This window comes from Barbus barbus (assembly GCF_936440315.1).
Source record: "Barbus barbus genome assembly, chromosome: 24".
NCBI lineage: Eukaryota > Metazoa > Chordata > Actinopteri > Cypriniformes > Cyprinidae > Barbus > Barbus barbus.
In genome coordinates, this window is record NC_136752.1 from 22,726,837 (window position 1) to 22,740,565 (window position 13,729).

The 13,729-nt window shown below is 34.2% G+C and overlaps 4 protein-coding genes across 4 annotated transcripts; 1 reads left to right on the forward strand and 3 right to left on the reverse strand.

The window, feature by feature from the left end:
- Window positions 1-3,877: 3,877 nt before the first annotated feature.
- On the reverse strand, window positions 3,878-6,067 carry LOC306843431 (basic leucine zipper transcriptional factor ATF-like 3). Its single transcript, XM_079374928.1, has 4 exons — window positions 6,013-6,067; window positions 5,854-5,914; window positions 5,513-5,617; window positions 3,878-5,302 (listed from the first exon to the last, which is right to left on the reverse strand). Exons 1-4 carry the CDS (start codon window positions 6,039-6,041, stop codon window positions 5,117-5,119), a joined length of 381 nt encoding a protein of 126 aa, XP_079231054.1. The 5' UTR covers window positions 6,042-6,067; the 3' UTR covers window positions 3,878-5,116.
- Window positions 6,068-6,215: 148 nt separating this feature from the next.
- Window positions 6,216-8,653, reverse strand: LOC306843429 (kinetochore-associated protein NSL1 homolog). Its single transcript, XM_079374925.1, has 6 exons — window positions 8,445-8,653; window positions 8,151-8,229; window positions 7,947-8,074; window positions 7,463-7,517; window positions 7,292-7,359; window positions 6,216-7,115 (listed from the first exon to the last, which is right to left on the reverse strand). The coding sequence occupies exons 1-6, from the start codon at window positions 8,610-8,612 to the stop codon at window positions 6,882-6,884; spliced, it is 732 nt and encodes a 243-aa protein (XP_079231051.1). The 5' UTR covers window positions 8,613-8,653; the 3' UTR covers window positions 6,216-6,881.
- A 41-nt stretch (window positions 8,654-8,694) lies between these two features.
- tatdn3 (TatD DNase domain containing 3) lies at window positions 8,695-11,979 on the forward strand. The gene is made up of 10 exons (XM_079374985.1): window positions 8,695-8,880; window positions 9,285-9,317; window positions 9,411-9,484; window positions 9,634-9,715; window positions 9,796-9,858; window positions 10,559-10,668; window positions 10,852-10,907; window positions 10,992-11,104; window positions 11,378-11,458; window positions 11,547-11,979. The coding sequence occupies exons 1-10, from the start codon at window positions 8,824-8,826 to the stop codon at window positions 11,676-11,678; spliced, it is 801 nt and encodes a 266-aa protein (XP_079231111.1). The 5' UTR covers window positions 8,695-8,823; the 3' UTR covers window positions 11,679-11,979.
- A 62-nt stretch (window positions 11,980-12,041) lies between these two features.
- On the reverse strand, window positions 12,042-12,417 carry LOC306843503 (spermatogenesis-associated protein 45-like; the record flags this gene model as incomplete). The annotated part of the gene is made up of 2 exons (XM_079375028.1): window positions 12,042-12,091; window positions 12,180-12,417. 2 exons carry the CDS (start codon window positions 12,415-12,417, stop codon window positions 12,042-12,044), a joined length of 288 nt encoding a protein of 95 aa, XP_079231154.1.
- Window positions 12,418-13,729: the final 1,312 nt, after the last annotated feature.

Consider the following 13,729-nt stretch of genomic DNA (forward strand, 5'->3'; position numbering starts at 1 on the left):
CGTGCTGATTGTAAGCCTGAGGTTGATGGAGTTCATCCTGCCAGAGAGCAAGGATTCAGCATTTTCTGCTGATTTGAATGATTATTTTTGAAGGTGGGTGGATTTCGTACGAGGGAAACTTTTATTATTATTACTATGTTTTGGAACTGATTAAACGTGGGAATTGCATCAGAAGATAATCTTAAACGCCTCCTGAAATTCCTCGGAAAGAACAAAGCTGCCAAAGAACTCTTAGCGATGGCGGTACATGAGTTTTGGTAACTCCCCTTTTTAGGGAAAGAAAGAGGGAAATATTTGGATTCTGAATAACTGCTACCAAACTCATTGGTTTGCTTTTTAAAGCTATTTCATAGTTAAACTATTCAAAACTATAAGTATGGCTGTACGGGAACTAAAAGTACCATTTTAACATTTATGAGAACTTTGTGATAAAAAAAAAATGCATGCACAAATAGACACTGCTTATTGGTTTTCAGTATGCGCCTTTTAATGGATTTCTTTTTTCTTTTTAAGTAAATTTTTTTTTTTTTGAATTTCTATCAAATGTCATATTGAAAGATATTATTTGTTTTTTGTTGTGACATTTTAAGGGCAACTTTTTTATATAAAAGAAATTTAACCTTTCCATGAAAATAGCCTTTAATCTTAATATACAAACAAACATGAAATGCTCTACCAGAGTCAGAGGTGCTTTAAATCTTAAATCTTATAGGCATAGACCATCCTTTTTGTTGAATTCATCTAAGTTAATAAAAAGCTTTGCAATCTTTCATTGCATTATGTGCCATCTTTGCTTTGTACACCACCTTTTCTATGAACAACAATAAAAACAGTTGCTTTTGGCCATTTTATTTGCTATATTCTCCAGTTTAGTTTGAAATTGAGTCATTTTGTTTGCACACATTCCTTAAATAAAAACAATATATAATAAAAAATAATATTTATGGGGCAATCAAGTCCGAGTTGCTGCTCATTGCTTCATCACTGCTGGTGCGGACTGATGTCAGACATGTGATAATAAACTCTAACATGAACTCTCAGATAACTTCCACCTCTTTTCTGAAAACATTAGAGGCCATAAACATGAAACACTGTATTGTCATCACCGGGAACTAAGCACTTTTTGTTCACATTTATTTCCCAATCAGTGCAATGAATCACTATTTCTAATCAAAACTATCCAACCAGATACAGAATACAACTTGGAACTAAATGATCAGCATTCAGAATACATAATATGGCACTTGATATTTTTAAAATGATATTAAATTATACACATAATATAATAATATACAAATAATACACTTTATATATATATATATATATATATATATATATATATATATATATACATACATATATTAGTGCTGTCAAACAATTAAGTGCATCCAAAATAAAGGTTTTTGTTTACATAATAGAATATGTGTGTGTCCTGTGTATATTTATTATATATATATATATATAGACACACATACAGTATATATTTTGAAAATATTTGCATGCATTTACACGCATATTTATATTAATATAATTTATATTATATATAAATATATTTAATATACAAACATAACATATTTTTCTGAAATATATACATGCGTGTGTGTGTATTTATATATAAATAAATAATAAATATACAAAGTACACACACACTTATTATGTAAAGATAAACGTTTATTCTGGATGCGATTAATTGTTTGACAGCACTAATATATCTATATGCATACTGTATATAATGCGTAATAAAAACAAGCTTTTTTCAAATCTAAACCCAGATTCCTAACATCATGACCTGACTTTCACCATTACGCAAATGCACTTTGCCCTGCCTGAATATGAACCAACATAGTCACAGCCCTTGGCAATAAATGCAATCAGTGGAAACTTCACATTCTGATGCAAGCATTAAAACTGTTGCAATGGAATCTACACATGTCAAACAGGGTGTTGTAAAGCTATTTCAAACATCTATGGCATAACATTTAAACATTATTGTAATGATTTTAAAGTTTTGATGTTACGCATTCACGACTGACAGGTTCTTAACCTGTAAGATCATTGGAATGTTTTACTCATTCAGGAAAAAATGCATTTTAATGACGACATATTACAAACCTATGCATATGGACCCTGATTGGCAGGTGTTCATTTGGTCATTACTATTATAATACACTATTAGGGGTATATTATAATGAAATAAAAAAAAAATTATCCAAAATATGATGAAATACATATATATATGATACTATCCCATTATACTTAAAAAGATGAAAGACGAAACAAAATGTTATGCTTTACTCAGCCAGGAAAAGGTATTTTGAATGAAAGTCCTGTAGTGTATATTACAAACATATCGTTTAAAAAGATCGGTTTTCCCTCAGGGTGCACAGATTAACGATGAATGCATTTAGCGAACAGTCTAGACCATTTCCTTGCCAGTAATGTCCCTTCTTCTTTCTTTTTTTATTTTGAGGGAGCTCAAGGAAGTGTAGGATCAATGGGAACTTCAAGGTCCACATTCTTCTTTAAGTTCCTGTAAGGTTTCCAAGAGTTTTGAGATGCGAGGGCAACCACCTACAGTAGCTGCCAGGAACTTACAAATCATTTTTTTTCTGTGTAAGACACACCCCTAATTTCCCAGTTCACAATGCGCATTTGCATGCTCTTCTATTCAGATTTCAAAACACGTGCACTTGAAAGGCAATGCTAAACAGTTTATGATAATCTTCTCTACTTCCTTTTATTATCGTGTAGTGACAAGAAGAACTATTTACAGCTCTGACCCAACCCGAGTTTTTAGAAAACACACGATCTCTAGCAAATATCAATGACACTGCCATATACAATCTGATGTCTTTCATTCAGTGTACATTACAGATAATTAAAACTACATTTATTATAACTATAATTTAAAGCAGCTATGTCTATTTTCAGTAGGTGTACATATTATAAATCTAATCTATTTATTATAAAAGATATAGGCCAAGATATAACCTAATTATAAAGATTAAATAAAATACGTCGAAAATGTTTATTTAATGCAAGTTGAATAGTAATGTATCCACCAGAGGGCATAACAATCTAGGAATTGTAGGCCACAAAACAGAAGCCTCAATTTATGAAGCACATGTCATCCCACTATATGTACCCTGCTGAAATAAACAATAGGCACCACCACAAAATGTGTAATGATTGTACTGGTTATGATGGGAATTGTATTGGTTTTAATGGAAATAGTAATGGGTTTCTACTAGTTCTATTGGTGGCTTGTTAAAACCATTAAATCCTGATGGAATGTGTCCCGAAACACACATCAGAACACCATTTTTTAATGGTTAAAAGTTCTGGTATTTGTAGTGGAAAGCATTTGAATTTCTGTGATGGTTTCTATTGTTTTTTTCAGCAGGGTAAACACGCAGAAAGTCAGAAGGCTAAAGATACCATTTTCACAACAGAAGTTTTAGACCTTATGCATCATCTACACATTATTATTACAGTTATAACAACAATAGTTGAGTTGCAGGACATGCACTGGATTCTCATTTTCGCTTGTATTGATGCAGCTAATATTTCATTGATGCAAACGTTGCAGATGTTTTGTAATACTGCACCAAATCAAGCAAGGAAACAAAAAAATGTTTACCTTTGAAGCACAGACAACAGTAGCCAAATGTTAAATATATGTAGCCTATATATGTACTGTATGTATGACTAATGCACTGGTTCTCAACATTTTGACTGCAAGACCTCCCTTTGTCCAACATATGTTTATGTACTTCTGATATGCAGTCTACTTCTGATGTAAATAAATAAAAAATTAACACATTTCTCTCTCTCGCTCCAAAATCAAAAATCATGCAAGGAACACATTTTTACAGACCTTTGTGGTTGGAAAGTTTATTCTGGTGTTACATTCATTTTCATTTGCATTTATACAAGTTCTCCCACACCATACATAGGCTACCAGAAGACTCGTATGCATTACTATAAAGCTATGCATTGTTGAAATTGCAAGGAAATACAAAACTGTGTGTGCTGCATACATTTTGTCAAGCCCCAACTAAAGCAATTTTATTTTCTGTGGAAAATGTATGCTTTACACTCAACCCTTTCAGAAAAAATGCATTTCTGCTAGAATAAACAATTACAATGAATATACTAAAATGAGCTGTTTCATATTTTTTAACATTCTCTAAAAGTGCTTTTTGGCTTTGAAGTTTTAAAACGAAAGTCAACAGATTTGTGTTGAGCTCTAGGACTTTTCAGAAGAGAAGAGAAAACTGGAAGAGAAATGTAGAAGTGTGTACCCTGCACTGGTTTGGAAGGTAAGTCTACAGAGGTTTAAGGAAGTGATACATTCAAGAAAAAAAATCTAACCACAATCTTATCGCAACCACCCCCAGATATGGTTTCAACACAAATGAGAAAAAACTACATATCCGGGTCCTTTTTCTGATTTGGTGACCTCATTTTATTAGAAATTGTATGACTATTTCACTTTGAGTAATTACTGGATTTCAATCTGCGTCACAGAGTGAATAAACAGAGCAAATAAAAAAAAATTATAATTGTTTATTTTTCTAATATTTACAATACACTCCAACAGCAAAACATGATCAAGTAAGACAGAAAAGTAACACTAACATTTGAGTTACGCTCTTATGGTTCATTTTAATAGTACTTAATAATATTATGCAGACATAAACCTGCCGTCACAGAGTTTTGAAACTAACCTCTGGTATTTTGGTTAGATTGGCTCTCATAAAGCAGAAGTCCATTGTCACATGTCGTTCAGCCAACTAAATGTGGTATAACAGATGGTTTAGGTAGTGGTTATTGACTCTATCAAAGTAAATAGTGGACAGATTCACATGAGGTTTGACCCTGGGAAAACAAACATATGACTATAAAGATCCTGTATTCTGAACATAACCTGACAGAATTCTGTATTCTGACAGAAAACACTGCATAATGAACTCAAAAGTGAATACGGATTAAAAAAAAAAAAAAAAAAAAAGGAATGCTGCTGGTATGCATAAATACCATGCATGATTACAAGCATACTTCATTTATTCTAAAATGGAAATTCGGACATCATGAGCATCAAACGTACGCGACTCTATCTAGACATAAACTCAGATGACATTGTGGCTGCGGACCTTGATGTTGAGGTCATACCAGAGTTCAAGACAGGGCACAAAGGCTCATGGGCTTTCAGGGCATCTGTCAAGCGTCGCTGTTCCTCTAACAAAAGCTGGACTTCCTTCCTCAGCAGGCTGTTCTCCTGTTCCAGACATGCATATGCCTGGTTACAGAAAATGTCAGTATGTCAAAAACCACATCAATCATATGCATCAATAAGCATTGATGTATTGATGTTTTTTCCAATGTCTGCCCACAATTACCATCATATGTCTGCATGGGGCAAATAATCATTCAACCTGCAAATGTACTGAAAAGTACAAATGCTGAAATCAACATATTTTATATTCTATATAATGTGCAGCTTACAAACCTCATGCAACTCATCAGCTCTCTGAGTTTGTCTTTTGCGGCTCTTCTGTGCAGCAACTCGGTTCTTTTCTCTTCTTTTCAACCTTTTCTCGTCATCATCAGAGCTCTGAGATCACAATCATATGATATGGTTGTTATATGTTGTTTCCTCAACATTAATGGGCAGGATTATCTCATTACATCAGAACAAATCACAAACAGTAAACCACAAAATCATTTTGGGTGGCACAGATCAGAAAGATGAGAACGCACATGTTATAAAGTTCATTAGTAATTAGGCACATTTTTATTTTAGTTTATAAACTTATTTTGTAACTATGTAAAGAAAATGAAATAACATACCTCACTCTTTCGAAATAACCGTAAAGCTGAAGCATCATTTCGAGTAAAGTTACTGGACTCACTAAAAAGTGACATGACAGGTGCAAATGAGCACGAGCACAATAAAGACTTTTATAGAAAATTAAGGCGAACTATTATGTCGTTTTAATTAGCGCATACTTAGGCATGTTTAAACAGTCAGTCAACATCCCTCAGTAACATTTCTTGCAAATGCCTTCGGCGGATGTTCTTTGAAGTCACGTGGTGCTCTCAACAACTTCAGGCGGTGTGTTTTTGTATTGTTAACGATTTGGGGTCATTCCACGAAATGACTCTTTTCCATTTTGTATAAATCATTTCTGAAAACTTTTTTTTTTTTTTTTAAATCAGGCAATAAAAGTCCCAATGAGTAAAATAAAGTGGGGTCATATACGTTAAATAATAATATATATATAAAAAACATTAATAGCCTATGGTCGTATATAGTTATGCATTACAAAAGGTAATGATTGACAGTTGCATAGTTAATTTGGCCATTTCTAGTCTTGCGCTCAAAGTGACACTATAGTAAGTTTATCAGAAGTATATTTTAATCCTGATATTCTTTTCAGTCAGTTTACTTAACACATTTGGGCAGTTATAAGATATTGGCCTATATATAAAATATTTGTAAATGTGTATTTTTGTAAATAATATATTTTTTTTTTTATCATTGTTCACTTATGATACAAAAAGGGCCCGTTAGTCCATGTTTAATTGGCTCATTTGTTTAATAAAAACGTGTTCAGTGCCAGTATTTGGAAACCAATACTGGTAGACCAACAACACTTTGTGGTATAAACCTGAACCACATCATACAAGTTCTCTAAAAAAAAGTAATTTATTGTAATGTAAAAAGAAGTGTAGCACTTACTTTTCATTTTTAACTATATGCACAAAGTAATTCTTGAATATTTATTTACATTATATGAAACATTTATCTAATAACAGGTGTCAATACAATACTCCCATACTGCCCTTCTCTATTCCCACACACACAGAGATACACATTAATTTGCATCAGTCATTTGGATGGTTTTTGGAGCGGGTACATAATCTGCACTGTATTCTGAATCAGATGCAGCTCTTTTGATGGTGGTGGGAAGCCTGTGGTGAAGGTCTGGACAGACGTCCCCTACTGAGCTGCCAAACACTTCACTGTAGATTTCCACCGACTCCGCTGAAGGCTGCATGTAAAGCACTTGATGCAAGCCCTCGGCTGCCTGCTTCAGACTTTTCAGAGACTGAACAGAATGAAGGAAAACGGAGCATGTTAAGAATAATAAATCCTCTTTTGTCTATGGTAATGAGACTTTCATCTCACTGGTATACTTAAAATTATTAGACAATAAAATGGACAAGCATGTAGTACCATGCATTCAAGAAGCACTGTATAAAAGTAATTAAAATAGATTTATACCCTCATAACTGTACTGGCTTGTTTGAACATTGCGGGTGCAGCAGCTGATACATTTCTGATGACAGTGTCTGTAAAAAAAAATGTTTAAGAGTTAGAAACAAATACTGCATGAAGCACAGTTGTACAAATTATGCACTTTTGCTACGAAATGAAAAGAAAAGGCGTACACACCTTGACCTGGGTCTGGCTTTAGGTCTTGTGGCTTCACTGTCTGTTCATACAAACTCTAAAATAATGGAAGAACAGTATAAAGCATATAAGCTAAATTCATGCAACAACATTTAGGTCTTCCAAAAAAATCAAACCGAGCTGTTCTCTGAAAAAAACACCAAAGTATACTGTACTTTTTAATCCAGCAAACACAATAGTGTTTTATGACATCTAGTGGCCAGAGGTTGAACACCTAAAATTTCAGAATTGTAAAAGAATATTATATTGTAACATCATATATTGTGACACCTAGTGGCCAGGAGTAGAACATGTCAAATTTAAAAATAACTAAATTTACTCTGTCCCATGGGTGTTCCCAAAGATAATTAGTTTCAAATATAAATCAAATCCTATAAAGACTAATATCTTTACTGAGATTTATTTATTCTGTGTATATATACACACACACACACACATTATATATATGAAAATAAACATGTCTCACCAGAAGTTTCCTCTCTGCTCTTAATGATCGCACAACCTGGTTGCGTATTTGTTTTGGGTAAGAGCTGCGTTTGCAGGCGGTCTCTACTATTTTCTCATCCAGAATGTCATTTATTATGTTGTCATAGTCTGAACATAAAAAGTAATGGTTAATGATGTCATGGCTTGGGTTTGGTTGAGTTCTCTGAAACTGACAGTAACTTACCTTCACAATAATCCTCTGACACCTCGTCCCAGGACAAGCCACCAATAACTAGATTTTCTTGGACTGTGAATTTAAAGTTCTAAAGGATAAAACAGACAAATAAAGTGAATGAAACCGAAGAAAAGAAAAAAAACACAGCTACAACAGCAGACGTCGATGTCATAAATAACTCCCATAATTAGTTTCCACAAAAATACCAGAGGTGTGGTGGTGTTTCTATAGTAAAGCCATCGTACACTTGATAAAAACACAAAAATAATTGAACTGTCACCTCTTGTATTCTACTAGACTTACCACAATCATTTCTTGCAGCAGTTTAGCTTTGTCTTCGTCAGAAATGTGGGATTGGCCGTCGAGAAACTTTTTAAATAAGCCTTCATACTTTTCAAGCTGTTCACGAACGTGTTTTTTCGACTTAACATTTACTCTAAAATCTGTCCCGCTCTCACGATCTGCCTCCATTTTTCAAAATAAACCCTGGAAACGGAAGCAGAATGTGTTACAACGAAACTAACCCTGAGAGAAACACTTCACCGGAAGAAACGTTCCGATCTCCATCATGAAGACGCCGCACGGACAGAAAACGCCGTAGAGATCGTGATAACAACAAGTGGTTTTGTAACACCTTTTATTTACAAATGTATGTGCTCAAAATATTTTTATATACACTAACATGGCTAGAGGGTTTATTGACTGTCACTGTCACTTGTCAGCAAATGAGTTTACACAGGTAAGACATTGCGAAAGTCTTATCTTTAAGCACACAATGCTTTGTAAATGTATGCTACAGCCCTACAGAAAAACCCCACCTAAACCAACCTCAGCAGGTTTCCTTGTCTCAACTGGTTTAGTAGGTAGTTCAGAGCGATCTAATTGATTTGCATAGTACTGTATTGGTCCAGTATTTATAATAAATTGGGCCACTTTTTGGCCGGACGAATGAAGTTACTATAATAAAAACAAAGACCAATGTTATATTTAATGTAAACTGTTGTAGGCTATGTTGTCGGTATCATTGTGCTTATGTAAACTATATGCAGAAGGGGTTTGTTGTCACACCAAACAGAAATCATCTGCACAGATTTGTACAGAATCTAGTTTATATATGAAGTTATTTTAATGGTTTTTCCCTAGGATATAGATGATGTCCTCTCGAGAGCTAAAAAGGTAAGCGTTTGTCAATCCTAAGAAGACAAATCAATAAAAACTGACTTTAATGTTGCAACAATTACCTCTTGTGTTTAATCAATGTCATTTTAGGCTGGAGTGAAAGCTCTTGTGGCAGTTACAGAGGGAGCCAGTGAGTTTGAGAAAGTTATTAAGCTGTCAAAAACGTAAGTTGAACACAACTTAATGTGTCAACAAAAGCTTTGTATGAGAACATTCTCACTGAGGAGTCTCCTGTGGTGTTTGGAATGGCATTGTTCCAGCTGCACACACACCACACATGCAGCTTTACTAATATTTAATGTTTTTGATATAGCTATCCTGGTTTCGTGTTCCCTTGTTTTGGCATTCATCCCCTTCAAGGATCAGGGCAAGACTTGCATAGTGTCAAGATTCAGGTGGATATAATATAACATGACATAGAAAGATAGCTTTATTGTGACCTTTTAGTGCAAAAATATTAGTTTTGTTTTAACAGGACCTGGAGCCATTCCTTTCTTTGTTCCAGAAGTACAGAGATGATATTGTTGCAGTCGGGGAGGTAAAATATGATATGATCTTTTTGGACAATTTTCAACAGACACTGCTCGGGATTTTTATAATATTATATAATTATGTTAAATGAAATGTACCAACAATCACCAAACAAAAATAAAACATTCAGATTATTTTGATTACATTGTTTATATACAAAGTAGAGAAGTCATTTTAAGGAATGTGAAATGAATTAAATGTGAAGAAAAAGTGAGAAAAAGTAAGTCCTTAGCAAAATTCCAAGGGTAATCAATTTGATTAAAATGATTTACAATGAGGCAAACTTAATATATATATATATATATATATATATATATATATATATATATATATATATATATATATATATATATATATATATATATATATAATCTTCTAACTCTATTTCTAACTCTACAATTTCAACCTGATAAAATATGTTAGAAGATTTAAAGAAAAAATATTTTAAAAATCCTTACAAAGTTATGGAGCCCTCAAATATTGTTATACACAATGGAGGGCCTTGGAATAGAAAAGGTTGAGAACCATTGGTTTAAGGATAATAACGGAACCCCCCCCCCCCATGAAAATCATACAAGATTGCGGAAGCTTGCTAGGCCTCACATTTCTAATGTTGTTATTAAATCTTGAGTCTCTGTATTGTAGTTCACTTACTTCTTGTTACATAATGTGATCTATGCTTGCTAATTTTTTTTCCGTCTTCACAGATTGGTCTTGATTTTACCCCCTGGTTTGCAAATACTACTCAAGAGCGTGATGAACAGATAAAAGTCTTTATAAAACAACTTGAAATATCTAAAGAACTGGATTTGCCAGTGTGAGTAGCAACATGACTTTCTACTGGAGAGTAACAGGAAATCAAGCAGCACAGAAATGGTTGCATGGTTTGCTACTTTTTACCATTACTTGGCATAGCAACATATATTGTACATCCTGAACTAACTGTTCATTTTGTAGTTTCATTAACGCTCATAACTCAGCCCATTCTTTTATCTTAAAGGAATGTACATTCCCGCTCAGCAGCCAAGGTTACCATAGCCACAATGAAAGAACTAGGTAATCACTAACAAATCATTGTGTCTCTGTGACCTTTACAGTCGCAGTTGAATTTCTTGCGTAACTCTACTTTAATGTCTTTAGGGATTAGACAAGCATTATTGCATAATTTTGCCGGCAAGCCATCAGTTGCTATGGAAGGGGTTCAAGCTGGATTCTGCTTCTCCTTTCCACCTGCCGTCAGCAAAAACCAGCAGGTTGGATAAGGATTCTAATTTCATTACCATTATGCTTGTGTGCCATAAAATCATAGATAAGTGTGCAATAAAGATATGAAGCATATATTAAAGAATGACCCAGTTCCACGTCACAGGTCATTCACTTCAAGTATTAGCACATTCTGTACATACGATTGTATGTTTGAACCGGAAATTGTATTATTTAAACCTATAAAGACCTTATGTGACAAACATAACGTTTGACATAAGTTTTGTTTTCACTACTATAATGATACTGTATTTTAAATGCAGAGAGCAAAATTAATCAGACAGATTCCACTGGAGCACATTTGCCTCGAGACAGACTCTCCAGCCTTGGGGATTGACAAACATGTAAGTCCTAACCTGTTACTATAATCTGATTTTCTGTATGACTGAGATGTTTTGAAGCTCACTGTCTGTGTTTATCTTATTGCTCTAGGTTAGAAATGAGCCCGGAAACATAATGATCTGCTGTGAATACATTGCAAAAGTTAAGGGAATATCTTCAGACGTAGTTATGGAAGTCACAACACAAAATGCCCTTCGAATGTTTTCTAAATTAAAAACCTAGAATTATTATTCTTATATAATTTTACTCAGAAAACAAATTGACTTAAAATGAATGTCTAGACTATAGAGCTTTCAAGCTTCCTGCAAATCTACTGTAAATGTATCATAAAAGGATTGATTCGATTAGTGCATGAACCTTTCAGACTGTGAACTGGATCAAAACTAATTCTCCCAATTAATACATTATTCATAAGTTTTTAGTTTGTGCTCCTTTTAGAAGAAAGGAAGTCATGCAGGTTTTGACATAAGGGTGATAAATGACAGTTTCTTTAACTGAGATCACTATTTGAATAAAAAATCTGAAATAATCCACTGTTTTATTGCCAGATCGGTTCATTACATGTTTGTGTCTGGAGAAAAACATTTACTCTTCATAGAGGTTGATTGCAGTTCCTAACACCTGATGAGTGTTATCTGGAAGGACAGAGAAGATCATGTTATGTCGTATTCAAGCTTTATTAGTTAGAGTTGAAGTTTCAAACGCAGTGAAAGCTCATCTTACAGCTGTCTTCAAAGTGTCTTCGCTCGGGATGTCTGGTGTTGTTGTCGCTGTCCATCCAGGAGGAGCGCTGCTCGGGGCGCGCGGTGTGCAGCGCGCTGAAGTCACAGGTGTTCTGGAGGTGACAACGGAAATGTTTTCTTTTAGGTAAATCCCAGAACCTACTGGTTGTCTCCACGCGACACCACGTCTCCCTCTGCATATTCAACTCGTACAGTTGGTCTTGCTTTGATTTTGACATTGTTATTAATCGTAGGAGTCTAGTTCAGTCGAATTAGCATGTGGCCATCTCGGTCCTTATGTTTAAACAGCTGTAACCATGGTAACCAGACATGTAGCGTTCGCCGGAAGTTGTTATTGTAGGGTTGCCAGCTCTGTGTAACAAAACCATCCCAAAGGCCAATCAAAAATAGCTCAAACAAGCCCCGTGGCCCTATCCAAATACTAAAACTAAATTACAGGCCACTTCTGCCATACCTAAAATACAGTCAACCCGCGGCAACAGTTTACATCATGCATCCCAATTCCGCGGGAAAACGTATCAAGATTGTATCAATGTAGGTGATACAATTTAGGGTGTCGGTCGCTGGCTGATTGTTTTTGAACGGACACCTAGACATCAAATGTATTAACGTAATTTTAAGAGTATCTTTATTCATATCATATCAACAATATTTTAACCATATGAATTAAAATAGCAACAACGTTAACTAGGCCTGTCCCTGAACAACATGTTCTCACGCCAAAACTCAAGGCTACTGTAGATTAAAATATAACTTGTCTTTAATCAATAATGCTTTTTTTACTGCTAAATATAGGGTTGTCAGTGGAATAAATTCAACACAATTGATGTCGGTTTCTAACGTGTCTTTAAAAAGCAGCATTACTGAAACAGCATTGTCAAATTCAGTAGGCCTTTGTGTTTAAAAATTGCATTGAACATTATGCAATGTCTTACTTTGTCATGTTAGCTTTGACAGACTATGTTTGTATAAGTCTCCCACATTCCACCAAGCCCAGACTGAACCTAGACTTCACTGATTTCACCGTGACCTTTATGGTATTTTAATAATATGGAATAAAGAAAAAAAAAATTTTTATTCCCTGCCACAAGAACAAGAGGTATTACTTAGTCACATAACATTATTAGCTGCAAAAGTGACACATTTTACATCGTTTTCAGTGCTTGCTTTCAGATTATTCCAGAATATTTATGTATAATTTAAAGTTTGTGTATAATTTATAAAATATAAAAAAAAATTGGTTTGAACAAAACCCATTTCAGCCAAAAGGTTTTCATTTATAAAGCTCTAAAAACCTTACTGACTGATGTTTTAGTGCACTTCCTGCAAATATGGAAAAAAAGTAAAGGGTCTCAATTAAATATGTGCAGTTTCACATGGTTAGTGTAAATTGTCACATGACCAGTTTAATTCCTGTTGGCACCTTAAGATGATGAACGCACCAAAACGAAAAGGTTAGTAATGTTAACAAAGATATGACAAAGATTTTTGGCACACGTTGTCTTTACATCTTGATGGTCACAATAGTGA